Source organism: Salmo salar, chromosome ssa25 (genome assembly GCF_905237065.1).
Source record: "Salmo salar chromosome ssa25, Ssal_v3.1, whole genome shotgun sequence".
Classification (NCBI taxonomy): Eukaryota; Metazoa; Chordata; class Actinopteri; order Salmoniformes; family Salmonidae; genus Salmo; species Salmo salar.
In genome coordinates, this window is record NC_059466.1 from 18,944,343 (window position 1) to 18,963,731 (window position 19,389).

Sequence of the window (19,389 nt, forward strand, 5' to 3'; positions counted from 1 at the left end):
AGAACAATATCTTAACTTCTGAGAACTTGGCAACCATGTTCTGTGTACGTTTGGTGGGACGTTGATGGAATATTCTAACCCACAGAACATTTGACACAGTTTTTGCCCCGTTCCCATGAAACCTGTCCAGAACATTAATAATATATTGTGTTCTGATAACATGGTAACCACATTCTGGGTAAGTTATTTAACATTAAGGGAATGGCTTCTGTGAAACATTCCTTGCATGTCACGGGATCATTCCTATGAAAAAGTTTGTTAATGACTTAATGAGACTCTTAAGGGTACGCTTTCTAAAGTTGTGGAAGTTTGTTAGCTGGGTGCTCCCTATACCTTGTTGAATGCTAAGGGATAGGCCAAGGACTGTAGAGCACATGTTCTAGGGTTCAAGGACAGTGGTCCTTTAGTAGTTTTGGAAATCCCAGACCTAGGACACATTGTGGGAGGTAACCTGTTTGCCTAGGTAGACTAGTTCTTTAGGGACTACTGGGGCTGTAGGTAGAGAGGGACAGTTTAGCTGTAACCTTAACTTGATTGACCAGCACATGATAAGATTAAAATAAAATGTAATTAAAAGCATAACATGGTTAGGGTGAAATTTAAGGAACTAGTAGATGTGACAAGACCCCTAGATATAATACCTATACATGCATGTGGCAAAATGTCTGCAGTTAAAATGCCTGACTGGTGATTAAAAATGTCTGTTTTAGTTGTCCCAGATTTACCTGGAGTTCTGCCTGACAAACTGCTCACTGGGGAGGATAGGAAGGAATGGGGGGGGGGAACAAAACAAAAAAAACTGCGATATCAGCACGTAATCCATCATGAAGAGTTGGATGATGCTATGCATTCCTCAGAGACACGCACAAACGATCAGCGGGGCATAAATGTTTCCATCTCTGAGCAGCCAGCCACTGTTGTCTCCTATACAGTTCTTTAGAATGTCTAAATCACATTCACAGTGCATTTCAGGCAGCCCTGTCTCAGTCCACTTGCAGCGAAATTTGTCAGATATTAACCATAAGTTACATTTAGAGGGTGATAATGGTCACAGTAAAATATTATATTCTGATGTGTATGTTTGCTGGGACATTGATGGAATGGTCTCCTAACCATCAATCTTGTAGAAATGCAAATAGAAGCAAAATTATACACAATCTAGAAGCAGATTGATACAGCATAGTGGAATGCCTGACCAATCTAACCGGAACAGTCTTTCCATGTTGTTCATGGTGAGTGAAAGCAATCCTACTGTATTGAGTAAAGATTTAAGCACGGTGAGTAAATGCAAGCTGGCCATGTAGATGAGAAAACACTAATTTAATCAAGCAGCCCTCTAGTCAGGAATAGAAATGTGGTTATCATGTCATGATGTTCACAGATTAATGTGCCAGAGGGATAAGACATTTAATTGAATATTAATCATCCCAAGCGATTATTTTACTGCAAGGAGTCCGAGTAGGATGTAGCAAAACAAAACATGGTTCATAATGTGTTCTGCTACGATTTCCAGACAGTGGTATTCCAAACAGTTTGACAAAATACCCATGTCAAGATTAAGTCTCAAGACGTTGTACTGTACATTGAACTTTATTTTCAAAAGGGAAAATATATAACTTCAATAAATACTGTCGAAACATCATACATACAAATGGACTAAACATTTAAAAAAAAGGTTGATATTCTACAGCTAACACATTCTGAACTTTAATTTACACATTTTTTTTTTTTTCATACTGAGAGCTAAGGCTACACCCGCTAGCTGATATACTGCCTTGGGGGGGCTATAGTGAAAGCAGCTCAACAGACTTCTCCAACACCAACAACACCCAAGTACTTACTATGCTGCGGAGACAACTGAAGACTGAAATTGTAACTGTTGGATAAGAAAGATGTAAATCTAGTTAAACAGCAACTGCTTGGAGAGGGTGGAGAGAAAGGGGGATACCTCTCTGCTGCACAACAACGCATTCAACAATCATGCGTCTTCTGCATTTAACCAAACCCCTCAGAGAGGTGTGGGGGGCGGCTGCCTTAAATCAACATCCACATCATCTGCGCCTGGGGAACAGTTGTTGGGGGTTAACCGTCTTGCGCAAGGGCAGAACGGCAGATTTTTTCCCATCTTGGGGAGTCGAACCTACGACCTTTCGGTTACTGGCCCAACGCTCTTAACCGCTAGGTTACCTGCCGCCATGGGCTATAGCTACGGGCTAGTTCTACTTAACTACTGGACTTAGCCTACTGCCCCAGTGTACTGGTCACATTCATTATCAAATAAGTTGTATTTGAATCAAGAGTAGGCTACGAATGTGGTGCCTCTGTACCAGAGATGAACAGTGAGTAATATGTAGCCTGCCCTAGCGCTCCACACAGAAATCAATAATAGCACTGTACAGGTCATGAACCAACAAACATTGATAACTAGACTTGTCTTTACAGACCATTGTCCTTCTTGGAGTTCGATAAGAACTCTCACATTGCATAGCCGAGGACATCCTTGAAGAGATCTGTGCAATGTACTTCTGGGTCGATAACCGAAGCTCAGTGGCTTGCTCAGCACTGGCCATGTTTAAGCCCTTAATTAAGCTTGGCATGGGTGTGCGCCACATGTACTGAGGCCCTGGCATCGCAAGAGTTAGGCAGCACAGCTTAAGTCATCCTAGTGACAGAAGAACAGGGGTGTAGAATGTGTCCTCAGAGATACTGTAGCACATCCTTCAAAATCATTGGTCATGGTCGTTACACAGCTTATCACATCGGTCGTTGCCAGAGAGCTACTTTGTGAGCGATTTCAACGCTCTGTCAAGCTTTTTCGGTTGTAAATGATAAAACAGCAAAACAAAGGGTTCAGACTATGCTGATGTTTAAAAACAGCGCTAGAACGATATGCAAAGGAGCAAAACATAGTAAAAAGGCTTTCAGATCTTTCGTAACAGTGTGCAACAGCTTATAACAAACATCCCATTTGGCAAACTCATAAAGGAAGTAACAAAAGAGAAAGGGGGAGAAGATGGGCAATGTGAACGAACCAGTGTTTCTGTCCTTTAGTAACTTCTTTGTCTGTAAGTGCCAGACCCAGGGGCCAGTGCAAGAGATCCATTTGTCTTCTTGATCCATTTTACTGTAGCAGAACACAGCGGCAGACTCTCGCTTCTAAACAACAATCTTGTCACTCAGTGGTGAATCCACCACCATACCACTTCTCATTATCTTTCTGAAGATAAAACCTGATACCACTTTAGCTCTTTTCCTGTCCAGATCGCAGAACAAAAGGTTATGGAATTTACTAGACCAAAAACATTATTTCCTGGGGTAAAGAAAGCTTGAGAGGACCGACAGAAGTCAGCATGTCTTCCATCTCTTTCTTGTAGTTTATGTCAAAGGGTTGTTGAACATCTTGGACATAAAAATAAACCCGAAAACCAATTCTGAAGCCTCAGATGGGCTCCAGTGTCCGGTTTCCTTCAGTCTCCCTGGTGAACTTCTCCTAGGGCGCAGACTAGGGCAGCTTGATGTAAGTTTGTACGTTTTGCGTCAATACAAACCAGTGGAGAAGCTGATTTAAAGTGCAGAGCTAACTCGCCTTCTCACTGCTTTGCGTGTGAGTCGAGGGGGAGGGCTCTATGCAAAGTGTCCAGTCCCCATCACCTGCCTGCTCCTCCCACAGTCCACAGTCAGTCTCCCAACCCCAACCAATCACATTATTGTACAGCTCTTGGCCTTGTCTTTACGCAGGTCTGATGTGACAGCGGTGAGTTCGGGCCTACTGGGCATGTGCGAGATCCTCTTGGTGCCCCTGGAGGATTTGTTGCGTTTGACGTTCTTGTTGCTCTTGTTGACGCAGGCCAGCGTGGCCACGTGGAAGATGTCTCTGACGCTGTTCTCAGACTGCAGGGATGAACACTCGATGTAGGGAGCACTGATCTGCTTGGCCATGTTGGAGCCCTGAGAGAGAATAACACCAGGAAATCAGTCTTATTAGTATTCATAGCTGTTGAGGTTTACAGGTACCACATTTCATAATACCACATTAAGGCATATAGTACTAGACCAATAATAACTTACCGTAATTTATGGACTATTGAGCGCACCTGAATATAAGCCGCACCCACTGAATTAAAAAATATATATATTATTTTGAACATAAATAAGCCGCACATGTCTATAAGCCGCAGGTGCCTACCGGTACATTGAAACAAATGAACTTTACACAGGCTTTAACGAATCACGGCTTGTAACAAAAAATAAAAAGTTTGCAGTAAACAGTAGCCTACCAAGTCATTGCTCCAGACCAAGCTCCCGTGCAGCAGCTCTATTTCCTTTTCCAACAGCCAGATCAATCGCCTTCAACTTGAAAGCTGCATCATATGCATTTCTCCGTGTCTTTGCCATGATGAGGGTGACAAAATGACTACCGTAATCAGAATGATGGGAAGTTTGAGAGCGCTCAATTTAATCTAAACAGTAAACAAAAAAAGTTTTTGACCTTAACCCGTTCGGCAATTTCATTGGTTTAATGAAAGCTTCATGCCGCCAAAAAAACTGAGCACGTCACAGAATGTGTTTTTTTTTTTTGAAAGCGGGAAAATCCATATATTAGCCGCGTCATTTTTTAAGCCGCGAGGATCAAAGCGTGGGAAAAAAGTAGCGGCTTATAGTCCAGAAATTACGGTATGTCCACATCATAGTGAGTGTTAAAGTATGAGCAAAATGCATGTACCACCTACCTGATCATATGACACAGGTGTCTGTCTGTGATTGGACAGTTCCACCAGTGTGGTGAGGTCTGTGCGGAGGTCTGACTTGCATCCCACCAGCAGAATCTTGGTGTTGGGACAAAACTCCTGGATCTCTACTCGCCACTATAGAGAAAACAATTCAGAAAAGAGAGAAAATCAGTAACACTTCTAGTACACATGTGCTTTTACAGGTTTAGCTAATATTCAGTGTCAGGCATCCAAACATGAGTTATGCATGTAAATCTCAACAAAAAGTTATGCACCCGAACCTCAAGTTAACATTTGAGCCCAAAATAGTTAGACAAAGGGCTGCATTAATGGGCACTGGAGTTTTTCCAGAGAGTCAACCACCCACACATTCTCTTCATATCATGCTGTCATCTTTGAAAACAGTCACTGACAGCGCCAGCTCTGTATCACACAATTTAAGTAATGGAAAACATCCTCTTCCACTTTCCCAGGCTTATTCTGTGCCTTGAACAACTGGCCTCCAGCTCTCTCATTTCCCCCCACAACAATGCCCAGTCTGATCAGTGTGTGGTCCAGATACTGGGGCCTAGCCTGGTGATTATGTTCTCTCCAGAGGGATCATTCCCGCTCTTACTGGACCAAACTCCTCTCAGCTGGCACAATACCGAGCCCTGTGCCATCACAGGTCAAAGGGCACCGAGACCCAGAGTAGCCATGCCTGGGATGCCACATGTGAACAAGGCCTGTTGGACTACTTCTCAGACTCATGTGTCCAGTGCAGTAATTTTCATCAGTGGGGTTTTTCAATAGCCACTTCACCCAGCAACACAAACATGCCTTTTCCGAGAGGGTCAAGGGGACAGAGTGAAAATGCCTGTGGGACAGGTCACTTAATTCAGGGGCAAATCAGAAGAAGCTTACAACTTACAGGACATATGAAATGCTCACCTTCAGTACACTGTCCAGGGTGTCTGGTCTGCTGATATCAAAGCAGATGAGGACTGCATCAGAGTCTGGGTAGGAGAGCGGTCGCACATTGTCATAGTACGGAGATCCTGCAAAGACACAATAGTAAAAACCTGGTCAAAAATAAAAGAAATCACATCCCAGCTCTGCACTATTCCTTACATCAACTAACATTAGTTTAACTCAGATAACTCAAAGGTACTAAATACTTAACAGATTTTACTGTAAATGTTAGAATGACCCAGGCAAAATTCCTCCCTAACACCATTTCACTGAGCCAGCACATCCATAAATTATTACGCTTGTGTCATCATTTCAGCTGCACTGCCTGTGGGCCTGCTCGCTCCCTGCCCTCCATTCATACCCAGCCAGGAACCCACAGTCAGAATTAGGACAGGAGACATCTGTAATACGGAGCAGATAGCGTAATCGGAGAAACCCCCCTCCATCTAAGAAACGAATTAGTCACTCCAGTCCCAGGTCACTGCTGTACATCACATATCCCACACAGTGTCAATCACTTGACTGTCTTGCTACATAGAATGCAGTGGGGCAACTGTGATTAGGAGCAGCTTGGATTCAATCTAATTTGCGTTCTAAATTTGGAATGATACATTTTCAGCAAGTTTTTGAAGCATCTTTCCACATGCATTTTAATTTCCTAAATTCTATTGCACAGCGCATGCTAATATAATTGTCCGGATTAGTCGCCAAAGTCAAGAAAGGTGGTGGTATGCTAATCTCGTAAACTATGCATCTGATTAACGACATGTAAAAAGCAAGATGCATGAGATTTCACAAACTGAATTTGGAAAAGCACACAGAGCATGTACTGACTAACTATCACATTGAAACCCAACACATTTGCAGTCTGATGACTGGCAGCGGAACATCTGCGCTTCCACCTTTGGAATGCTATGCCAGGGATTGTGTTTTTATTCTTTTCAGATTATGTCTGGGAGATCCTTTGAGGACTGGGGGGGGGGTTGAAGCAGCTACACTGACATTTCGGTATTCAACGAGGACAGCTCAAGGAATGGTTCCCAGCGATGGGGGGGTTAGGAGTGAAGCCTTATTCTGAAAATGGAATGTAGATTAAATCATTTCATGCATAGCCAGCTTTTCTCCCCCTCAAACATGAATTCTAAACTTGATACCAAAAAATAAAAAATACATTTGTACATTAATGACATTTCATGGAAAACACATGGCCGGAATGTTACATCCAATTTAAAACTTACATTTCCCTGAACAGCAAGTCATGCTAAAATCTTATTTTGGAGACAGAGGGAAGAGCTTGTTTGTACTGAGTAGGCCTAAGAACTACGCCAGCATATGGTGGTGTTTGACAAATCTTCCATTGCTTTCAAGTTTCCATGACCAAATCTACACTGACAAGACAAATGTAATTTCTCATGTCTGGTGGGCAAGGTTCATAAGCTTCTTGTTATGCGTTTGATCTATGCCTGGTGGGCCGCTCTAGTCCAGTGATTAAGATTTGCTTTTGTAAAACTTTAAAAAATGGTCTGTGTGGATCGGTCTGACCAAGCTGATAAACTGAGTGACGATTGGCAGCCCTTCTCTGGCTTTAAACATTCTGACCCACTGAACTATGGGACTGCGACCAGGTAGAGAATGAAGACAAATATTTAACAGTAAATAGAGTCGCCCAAAAGAGTATACATTGCCTCATGGAGACTTTCCTCAGTCAATTGAACACAGACAACTGGCGTAGTGATGACACCAGGAAAGGGGAGGAGTCCAGAGAAGGTACTGCTTTTTTACGATTCTGCTACTGAATCGACTAGCAGTCACTTTAGGGATCCAGACCGTTATACAGGAGCCCAGGAAAAGGAAAGGACAGCCATGCCGATGGACTGACAAGCAGCGCATTAGCCCCATTTCACTGCAGCCCTAAGGCCTTGTTCAGTCCCCAGAGCCAGCCAGACACCCACACCCATCCCTCTACCCCCTACTTTGAATAAAACACCCCCGCTATCAGACTGAAGGAGCCATTCTGATGGAACTATTCTGAGGGCTTAAAAGGAGATCCCAGTTGGAGTCCATAAAAGACAGGCTACCACAATGCGTCTGACAAGCAGAGACAAGGGGCATCTTTTATTCTACCCATTCCTGATGACAGCAGGGACCAGCTCAAAACAGAACCACTGCCCCCCCAAGGACAGCGACACCATCATTTGTTTCATATCCCATGTACTTGAGGGAATAAGATCAAGTGCTACAGTGCAGTCTGTGTGTAACCGGAAATAGAATAGAGAGCATGGATGACCTTTACCCCCCTCGGACCACTAGAATGAAACTGTACATGAAATCTAGATGGAGGACTTGTTTTCAAATGGTGAGAGGGGTCTCCAGGGAACTCTAAAACACTAAAGGTAACAGTCTTTGACCGGTGATATGGAGACATCTTTCACTGTGGGAATACCTCTAAAAGAACCCCGCCATATTCTTGGCTTGCGCATGGAACTGCCTTGTTTTACATATTCAAAACAATCCGAGAAAATGAAAAGTAACTAAATCATTGATGAAAAAAAAAACTATTGGTACATTGAATCAACTTCAGTCTGGTTTCAAACTCAAAATGTGAGAACGTTTGCTCAAAATACAGTTTTCAAAACACTGTAAGGTTTGATGAAAGATAGAAGGAATAATGGTCTGGGGCTGTTTTTCATGGTTCAGGCTAGGCCCCTTAGTTCCAGTGAAGGGAAATCTTAATGCTACAGCATACAATGACATTCCAGACAATTCTGTGGTTCCATCTTTGTGGCAACCGTTTAGCGAAGGCCCTTTCCTGTTTCAGCATGACAATGCCCCTGTGCACAAAGCAAGGTCCATACAGAAAGAACTTGACTGGCCTGCAGAGCCCTAACCTCAACCCCATCGAACACCTCTAGGGATGAATTGGAACGCCGACTGCAAGCCATGCCTAATCGTCCCGCATCAGTGCCTGACCTCACTAATGCTTGTGGCTGAATGGAGGCAATTCTCTGCAGCAATGTCCCAATATTTAGTGGAAAGCATTCTCAGAAAAGTAGAGGCTGTTACATGAAAGGAGGAGACCAACTTAATAAATGCCCATGACTTTGGAATGAGATGTTCGATGAGCAGGTGTACACAAACCTTTGGTCATGTAGTGTGTGTAGTTTGTGGCATCGTATTGCTTAGTTTATCATTTGTGTCAACTTTGAAGTCAATCTAAGCCACAGATTAGCTTCCTCCATTAGGTACTTAACCGTTATAGATGCAGACCCGAACACATTCAAGCAGCACTTTGAGCAAAAGCATCCCAAGTCTCTACTGGTCCCAGTACTGGTTGATGTGCAGGCCTAAATGACCACACACACTCAAATGGACCTACAGCTGGGGTAGGATTCTTCCATCATTCACACAGTGTAAACCACCACATTATCCCCCCCAAAAAATGCTGTCCTCAATGTTTAAGTTTTATTTATGGCTCAGAAATAAGGGATTAGATAGACCTCCACTGGCTGAAACAGAAGAGGATCTGGTCAAAATAAGGGTAGGTTTCTAATATCTAGGTAGGTAGCTAGCTTCCTTGCAAGAACAAGCCTAGTATTCATGGCACATTATAAATATCTGACTGCTACTAGGATAGTACTCTGTACAATACCAAATGCATAAAAAGAAATTAGTTAAATAAAATATGGAACAGTGATAAATGTTCAATACATATTTTGTTTTGAATCAAGGTAGCTAGACATGCAGGAGCTTACAGGGATTTGTAGTCTAGCATGACCTGTACTTTGATGCTAATTAGCATTTTCGAATCTGAGATTAAACAGAGCCAAATATATTCATAAAAAGTCTCGCTAGGGTAAACACAAAACACAGCCCTTATTTGAAGTGTTTCTAAAATCCACAACTGATAAAGTGGTGGGAAAACAATTGGAGCAATTTCCTTGTTTGACTGCTAGGTCTTATGGACACGTCCACTGTAGGGCTCTAGTCACATTCATAGCACAGGGTGAGAAGATGGGTTCATACCAAACATGACCCAATTCAATATGTACAGGTTGGAACAGTGTAGGGGTGAGCCGGAGGCTGCTAGACAACACAGACAGAGTGGAGAAACCTGCACAACCATCTGCTCTACATACTAATAGCTAGGCCCAGAGCCATTGATATTCAGTATAGTGATGACCCAGGTGATGCAGAGCTGCCAGCTCACGCATTGGCTGAGACTTGCATTTGACCCCCCTCATAGCACACATTGAAAAGTACCATTAGTCCATTATATTGTCAGCACGTTAACTTTTCAACTGTGCTCCAAAATCGATTTGAAATCCATATCCGCAATTTAATCTCCCGGTTGAAACCACCATCATTGTCCCGTCTTGCCACAGCATTGAACCATGACACATTGAAGCATAATCGGTTTAGTTATGTAAGGAATCAAGGGGATTGGAAGCATGTTTTAAAGAAACACCTCTTAAGATGAATGGAGCTGAGAGTTTATGAAACTAAAGAGTAGCATGTTAGCGCAGTTTAATGTACAATGTTGTCAACAAAATTAGGTTGCTATTACTCTTCCCATTGCAGAATGCAGCATTTTGTCATCATTGTACTAAAGTCAATTTAATCCACACTTACATTAGTCACCTCTTTGGGGTATTGGCATTTAGGCTGTGACAATGAAGGCAGCAGACAGACCTACTAGTGCCAAACAGGGAAGCTTGGTAGGGTCACCTGATTTGTAACTATGAAAATAATTGTCAAAACAGATTGTGAACGCAAGTCAAATAATAGCGGGGACAAATAGAAAAATTATTTGGTTAGGGTGTAGGTGCAGACAGAATTTATTAGCTAAAGACCAGGTAACCATTTACTTTAGGCTGATCAGTGGAACAATTCTAATTCTTAAGGGGCTAAAATAAGGTCATTAGCTTGTTCGCAAGAACTGTTATTCCCCACTTATTTTATTATTACACTTCTTCCCAGTACAAATCACATATTTTAAATCTGGTGTCTTAATTATTTGAGGCTAAGTATTTTGCAGCCATTCATGGACAGTTTTAAATAAGTGATACAAATAAAGCGTGGGATATTAAATGCTTCAGTTTAAAATTTGACATTAGTATTATGCACAGTCTAGGCAGAGATGGTGGGGGGGGGAATAAATAAATCACAACTCGACATCAAATTGTGTAAGTTGGGTAAGATGACAGCAAGAATCGTCCTGTCAACTACATTTAGTTTCAGCAAACTTAACCTGTGTAAATTTTTGTATGAACATAAGAGTCAACTGAGACAAACTGAACAAGTTCCACAGACATGTGACTAACAGAAATGGAATAATGTGTCCCTGAACAAAGGGAGGGCGGGGGGGTCAAAATCAAAAAGTCAGTATCTGGTGTGGCCACCAGCTGCATTAAGTACTGCAGCGCATCTCATGGACTGCACCAGATTTTCCAGTTAGTGCTGTGAGATGTTAACCCACTCTTCCACCAAGGCACCTGCAAGTTCAGACATTTCTGAACTTGCAGGTGAACTTGCATGGCCCTAGCGCGCACCCTCCGAGCCAACAGGTCCCAGATTGAGACCCGGGCTCGTCGCTGGCCATGACAGAACACTGACATTGCGGTCTTGCAGGAAGTCACGCACAGAACAAGCAGTATGGCATTGTCATACTGGAGGGTCATGTCAGGATGAGCCTGCAGGAAGGGTACCACATGAGGGAGGAGGATGTCTTCTCTGAAACGCACAGCGTTGAGATTTCCTGCAATGCCAACAAGCTCAGTCCGATGCAGCGACACACTGCCCCAGACTATGACGGACCCTCCACCTCCAAAAAAAGAATCCCGTTCTAGAGTACAGGCCTCGGTGTAACGCTCATTCCTTCAACGATAAACGCAAATCCGACCATCACCCCTTGTGAGACAAAACCACAACTTGTCAATGAAGAGCACTTTTTGCCAGTCCTGTCTGGTCCAGCGACGGTGGGTTTGTGCCCATAGGCGACGCTGTTGCCGGTGATGTCTGGTGAGGACCTGCCTTACAAGAAGCTTACAAGCCCTCAGTCCAGCCTCTCAGCCTATTGCGGACAGTCTGAGCACTGATGGAGAGTTATACCAGGAACACACAGTTGCTGCCATCCTGTACCTGTCCCGCAGGTGTGATGTTCGGATGTGCCGATCCTGTGCAGGTGTTGTTACACGTGGTCTGCCACTGCGAGGACGATCAGGTATCCGTCCTGTTAGCATTTTTATTTTTTTAAAGTAACATTTTCCTGGAGGACCCCGAATCCCCCTTCTAGGTGTTGTGCCCAGGGGGCAATGAAATTCACATAGCTTGGAGATTTGCCTTCTTCAAAAAGGTTAGCAGCCCTGTGATACTTCCCAACAATAAAAACTACTGGGGCACTAATGCAACACCAACGACACAGAATAATAAATATCAGGCCGCTTGTAATGCTGGACAGAAATATTTCTCATGAATGGTTTCTCCTAAAATAAGCATTTATCATTTTGTAAAACAAACATATTCCCTGGTGTATCAAAGGTCATATAGATGTGACTGATTAACATTAGAAGCAGCACGTGATGAGTAAAAAAAGGTTTGTGCAAAGGGTCAATGCAGATAGTCCAGGTAGCTATTTGGTGAACTATTCAGTCTTATTGCTTGGGTGTTGAAGCTGTTCAGGGTCCTTTTGGTTCCAGACTTGCATGGTACCGCTTGCCGTGCAGTATTAGAAAGAACACTGACTTGGGTAGCTGAAGTATTTGACCATTTCTAAGGCCTCCCTCTGATAGAGGTCCTGATGGCAGGGAGCTTGGCCCCAGTGATGTACATACCACCCTCTGTAGTGCTTTGCGGTCAGATGTCAAGCAGTTGCCATACCAAGCAGTGATGCAGCCAGTCAAAAATGCTCTCAATGGTGCAGCTGTAGTAACCCCCCCCCCCAATCATCCAGCCAGGCTGGAGTACTCCGAGGTTGTTGTATAGAAGGCAATTACCTTCTGATCTGCGGCTGGGTTAGATACCCCAGGGACCACTAGATGTGGGCATTTTGTACCAAGAAATGTAACGTAAGCAATGTGTCAGCATTTATTTACTCAGGAAAAACAGTGTTTGAACTGGGGAAGGTGTGTTTAATTTGATTTGGGGTGTTGCTGACAGTCCAGCAGTGGCATGTATTCATGGAAGCCAGGCTGAATGCATTTCACCGGAGAAAGCGTCACAGCAAGCGAAACAGCACCCCTCTGTCTCTGTTGGCCATCTGACGCTGTCTGGTCCAAGAGAGTATGACATTGTTGACGCCTGTAGCATTGGACACAAGGGAAGCCAATGAGCATTTGGCCTCCCTTGATAAAAAAAATAATTATATACTGCTCAAAAAAATTAAGAGAACACTAAAATAACACATCCTAGATCTGAATGAAATAAATCTTAAATACTTTTCTTTACATAGTTGAATGTGCTGACAACAAAATCACAAAAAGAATCAATGGAAATCCAATTTATCAACCCATGGAGGTCTGGATTTGGAGTCACACTCAAAATTAAAGTGGAAAACCACACTACAGGCTGATCCAACTTTGATGTAATGTCCTTAAAACAAGTGAAAATGAGGCTCAGTAGTGTGTGGCCTCCACGTGCCTGTATGACCTCCCTACAACGCCTGGGCATGCTCCTGATGAGGTGGCGGATGGTCTCCTGAGGGATCTCCTCCCAGACCTGGACTAAAGCATCCACCAACTCCTGGACAGTCTGTGGTGCAACGTGGCGTTGGTGGATGGAGCGAGACATGATGTCCCAGACGTGCTCAATTGGATTCAGGTCTGGGGAGTCCGGCCAGTCCATAGCATCAATGCCTTCCTCTTGCAGGAACTGCTGACACACTCCAGCCACATGAGGTCTAGCATTAGGAGGAACCCAGGGCCAACCGCACCAGCATATGGTCTCACAAGGGGTCTGAGGATCTCATCTCGGTACCTAATGGCAGTCAGGCTACCTCTGGCGAGCCCATGGAGGTCTGTGCGGCCCCCCAAAGAAATGCCACCCCACACCATGACTGACCCACCGCCAAACCGGTCATGCTGGAGGATGTTGCAGGCAGCAGAACGTTCTCCACGGCGTCTCCAGACTGTCACGTGCTCAGTGTGAACCTGCTTTCATCTGTGAAGAGCACAGGGCGCCAGTGGCGAATTTGCCAATCTTGGTGTTCTCTGGCAAATGCCAAACGTCCTGCACGGTGTTGGGCTGTAAGCACAACCCCCACCTGTGGACGTTGGGCCCTCATACCACCCTCATGGAGTCGGTTTCTGACCGTTTGAGCAGACACATGCACATTTGTGGCCTGCTGGAGGTCATTTTGCAGGGCTCTGGCAGTGCTCCTCCTTGCACAAAGGCGGAGGTAGCGGTCCTGCTGCTGGGTTGTTGCCCTCCTACGGCCTCCTCCACGTCTCCTGATGTACTGGCCTGTCTCCTGCTAGCGCCTCCATGCTCTGGACACTACGCTGACAGACACAGCAAACCTTCTTGCCACAGCTCGCATTGATGTGCCATCCTGGATGAGCTGCACTACCTGAGCCACTTGTGTGGGTTGTAGACTCCGTCTCATGCTACCACTAGAGTGAAAGCACCGCCAGCATTCAAAAGTGACCAAAACATCAGCCAGGAAGCATAGGAACTGAGAAGTGGTCTGTTGTCCCCACCTGCAGAACCACTCCTTTATTGGGAGTGTCTTGCTAATTGACTATAATTTCCACCTGTTGTCTATTCCATTTGCACAACAGCATGTGAAATTTATTGTCAATCAGTGTTGCTTCCTAAGTGGACAGTTTGACTTCACAGAAGTGTGATTGACTTGGAGTTACATTGTGTTGTTTAAGTGTTCCCTTTATTTTTTTGAGCAGTATAAAAACAGAAAAATAAAATCAAGGGAAGCCCGTTTGTATTTGGCGTCACTGCAACAGACACTTGAATTGTTGTATCTGGTTGTGTTGTCCTCTGGTGGCTAGCTAGATAAAATTGGCCCTTTCTTAAAATTAGCTATGGATGGAGATAGGGATTAATTCTCTCTACTGACCAATGATTATAAACGTTGGTTCAGAGTCGCCCATTAATTCATACATTATGCCCCTGGCCTGAGAGGATGGAAGTTCAACATGTACAGTCCATTCAGAGAGTATTCAGACCTTGACATCAACATTGTTACATTACAGCCTTATTCTAAAATTGATTAAGTAGTTCCCCCTCTCAATCTACACACAATACCCCCATAATGACAAAGCAAACTGGCTTTTATAAACTTTTGCAAGTGTATTCAATTTTTTTAATATAACATCTACATAAGTATTCAGACCCTTTACTCAGTACTTTGTTGAAACAGCTTTGGCAGCAGTTACAGCCTTGAGTGTTCTTGGGCAAGTCACAACAAGCTTGGCATACGTGTATTCGGGGAGTTTCTCCCATTCTCTGCAGAGCCTCTCAAGCTGTCAGGTTGGATGGGGAGTGTAGCAGCACAGCCATTTTAAGGTTTCTCCAGAGACATTCAGACTTGTCCTGAAGCCAATCCTGCCTTGTCTGTGTGCTTAGGGTCATTGTCCTGTTGGAAGGTGAACCGTCACCCCAGTCTGAGGTCCTGAACACTCTGGAGCAGGTTGTCATCAAGGATTCCTCTGTACTTTGCTCCGTTCATCTTTCCTTCGATCCGGACTAGTCTCCCAGTCCCGGCCACTAAAAAAATATCCCCACAGCATGCTGCCACCACGCTTAACCGTAGGGATGATGCCAGGCTTCCTCCAGACGTGACACTTGGCAAAGAGTCATGCCAAAGAGTTCAATCTTGTTTCTCATGGTCTGAGAATACTTTAGGTCCCTTCTCCAGATCTGTGCCTCAACACAATCTTGTCTCGGAGCTCTACGGACAATTCCTTAGACCATGGCCTTTTTTGCTCTGACCTGCACTGTCAACTGAGACCTTATAGACAGGTGTGTGCCTATCCAAATTACATTTACGTCATTTAGCAGACGCTAAATCATGTCCAGTCAACTGAATTTAGCACAGGTGGACTTCATTCAAGTTGAAACATCAAGGATTATCAACAGAAACAGGATGCACCTGAGCTCAATTCCAAGTATTATAGCAAAGGGTCTGAATACTTATGTAAATGAGGAATGAGATCCACACAAATACCCGTTTTCGCTTTGTCATTATGGGGTATTGTGTGTAGATGGCTGAAAAAAAAAAAAAAAAAAAAGACAGCCTTATTTTAAAATGTATTTAATGTAACCAAATGTGGAAAAAGTCAAGGGGACTGAATACTTTGAAGGCACTGTACCTAGCTGTACAAGGCTAATGTTATCCAGGTATCGTTGCCCATGAAATGGAAATTAGGCTAGCGAGCAAGCATTTTAGCCAGGTAGCCTAGGACCAAAAAAAATATATAAGCGTGTACTGTGTGACAGACCGTTTCCTCAACATTAAAGAGAGGACGGCATTGGCATTTCTCTACAAGTAGGGTGAGGCAACAGTTGTCACTGTATTAGACTAAGCATGAGTGATTTGATGTTGAAGTTGAAAGGGTGCTGGAATAGTGGAGGCAGCTCATATTTTCTTTGCAACTCTGTGGTTCTAAATCAATAATTGTTTAGTGGTCCGCAAATGTCCGAAACATTAACTGGCTTGACCATGCTATAGGTCATGTAACTGGTTGTTACATGCAATATTCTTTGTGGACTTCAGACAGTCGCTCTCCAGTCGTGATAAAACAAAAGTTTGAATTTATTCTGCCACTGTCTTATGGTCTCAGCCTTTAGTCGCATGGCATATGAACTAACAGGTTATGTAGCAAACGATGCAATTATCACAAAACCGGTTGTAATGTGGCTTTTTTTGGCTTCCCCAGTTAAAGTTACCCATGCACCGCTACTGCAGTCAAGTCTCTAAATTATGAATTTAAAAAACAAAGATGTTACATAAACATTGAGTGTTTATTTAATAACCATTTATTCATCTTTTCTTAGCTGGTGCCTCCACTGAGAGCACCAAATGCCTTCATCTGTTACACATCTGAGTGGAGAGAGAGGATGTGGACATTGCATCCTGAATCAGTGGTTGCCATGGCACCACAAGGTCACCTAGAGAGCTCTGTAAATATTGCAGACTGTATGTGTTATTTTGAAGTGTTAAGCATTGCTTTTTACCTTTCACTGCTCTGGGGTTTGATCACTTACATCTTGACTCTCAGACTTCAAGAATTGTGATGGAAAGTCAATTTTTGGCTTACACATTAGAGCTCACTAGACGACGGTTTGGATTTAAATAACGCAGCCCATGCTTTTTCAGTTTAAGATGTTCGGAATAAATACAACAAGGACTGTATGCCGTGTCGAGAGATGGCAGAGGAGGCAGAGACTGTTCTTAAGTGCCAATTTGGTGGGTGCTACATGTTCGGCAATGGAAGACCAGTAGCCTACCTACGGAGGAGGAGTGACGTTTGGAGGAACTGACAGTCAAAGCAGGTGTGAGGCACTGATGAAGAGCTCCAGGCCTGTTTGTCTTTGTTTCTTATTGGCTGTAACAATGCCCCCTCCACTGCATTCCCAAGCCAAACTACCTCAACTCCTGGCCTTTCCGTCATTCAAAGCCAACTAGAGAAATTCAATCTCAATTTAAATGTGTTCAATACATCCTCACGCTGGTGGTCCATAACATTGCAAGGATGCAGTGTCAGTTTAAACTCTGGATATTCCTTGCCACCTACTGGGCTTGTTTAATGCATTTATGACCAGTCAAATTAAGATTAAGCTGGGCACAGTCTGATTTTTCACAAGCTTTTAAATGTGGTGAAGATATGTTTACTAATTCATGGCAACGCTCACATTCCACCGTGCCAGTCCAAATTCCACATTCAGGTTCGTGCCCTGTACTGCAGTATTAGTAGGCTCTTATGTCTATGTACACTAAACAAAAATATAAAACGCAACATGCAAAGTGCAGGTCCCATGTTTCATGAGCTGAAATAAAAGATCAGAAGTTTTCCATATGCACAAAATGCTTATTTCAAAAAAATAAAGTGTTTACATCCCTGTTAGTAAGCATTTCTCCTTTGCCAAGATAATCCAGCCACCTTACAGGTGGCATATCAAGAAGCTGACTAAAGAGTTTGATCTTATAGAGGTGCACCTTGTGCTTAGGACAATAAAAGGCCACTAAAATGTCCCAACGCTTCAGATCAAGTTGAGGGAGTGTGCAATTGCTGACTGCAGGCATGCTGACTGAGACCACCAGAGATGTTGCCAGATAATTCAATTTGTATTCCTCTACCATAAGCCGCTTCCAATGCCATTTTAGAGAATTTGGCAGTACATCCAACCGACCTCACAACCGCAGACCAGTTGAGCTCCCGAGTGGCACAGCAGTCTAAGGCACTGCATCTCAGTGCAAGGGGTGTCACTACTGTCCCTGGTTTGAATCCAGGCTGTATCACATCCAGATGTGATTGGGAGTACCATAGGGCAGTGCACAATTGGCCCAGCGTCATCCAGGTTAGGCCTTCATTCCAAACAAGAACTTGTTCGTAACAGACTTACCTAGTTAAATAAATGTGTATGGCTTGTTGATGTCAACATTGAACAGAGTGCCCCATGGTGGCTGTGGGTTTATGTTATGGGCAGGCATAAATTAAACAAAAACAATTGCATTTGATCTATTGGCAATTTGAATTCACAAACACCACGAAGAAATCCTGAGGCCAATTGTGAAGGTAATTTTTTTTGTAAAACATCTAACCAACAAATGCATCTGAATTCCCAGTCATGTGCAATCCATAGATTAGGGCCTAATTAATGTATTTTAATTGACTGATTTCCTCATATGAACTGTAACTCTGTAAAATCGATGAAGTGGTTGCCTTTATATTTTTGGTTCAAGATAGAATGCTGTAGAGATTAAATAGACATTAAATAGTATAATTCAATAAGTTCTCACCTGAAGTGTCCCAGAGACTGAGTTCTATTCTTTGCGTGTCGATTTCAAAACTGGCTGTGTAGTTCTCAAACACCGTTGGGACATAGTTCTATAAAATAAAGAATTTGCAATACATCATTATGTTGATCATACACGTTATCCAATATACCAAGATGAGCTGTACTCAAAACACTAACACATTATCCATCGTGATTATCTGTAACTCTGCAAGCAGTCAATTTGAATCACTTGGTCTGTGCGTAAAAGCGCACAAAAGTTCAGATGATATCCTTTGCCAACACTATCTCTTGGGTAACGACTCGTAAATGGCACAAAACACGCAAATTAGTCAACTCATCCAAACGACATACAACAATAGTCCTACCTCTGGAAAGCAATCTTTTGCAAAGACGTGAAGTAGAGCAGTTTTTCCACACTGACTGTCCCCAACTACAACGATTTTACACTTCACGCTCTGGTTAGGATCCATCTCGGATTTCGGTGAAAGCTTTTGACCAGATCCTGTATCCTTCATTGATTTTTCAAATGTCTATAGATAAGCACCGCACCAAAATCAGATCCCCATAACAATCACTACTGTCCTGTGATATTGTTAGCTGCGTCCTCTATTCACCGGTAAACTGCTGTTGATATTGCCAGCAACGTCCTCTACACACCGGTAAAGTACTGTTGCTCATGCAAAGCGACTAACACAGGGGGTTTATATACGAGGTGCTAAACCAATCAGCTGCCTCT

General features: G+C 43.4%; 1 protein-coding gene across 1 annotated transcript; it reads right to left on the reverse strand.

Moving 5' to 3' along the window:
* Positions 1 to 1,571: 1,571 nt before the first annotated feature.
* Positions 1,572 to 19,322, reverse strand: LOC106586316 (rho-related GTP-binding protein RhoE). Its single transcript, XM_014173485.2, has 5 exons — positions 19,019 to 19,322; positions 18,655 to 18,742; positions 5,661 to 5,767; positions 4,731 to 4,865; positions 1,572 to 3,948 (listed from the first exon to the last, which is right to left on the reverse strand). The coding sequence occupies exons 1-5, from the start codon at positions 19,166 to 19,168 to the stop codon at positions 3,700 to 3,702; spliced, it is 729 nt and encodes a 242-aa protein (XP_014028960.1). The 5' UTR covers positions 19,169 to 19,322; the 3' UTR covers positions 1,572 to 3,699.
* Between the last annotated feature and the right edge of the window lie 67 nt (positions 19,323 to 19,389).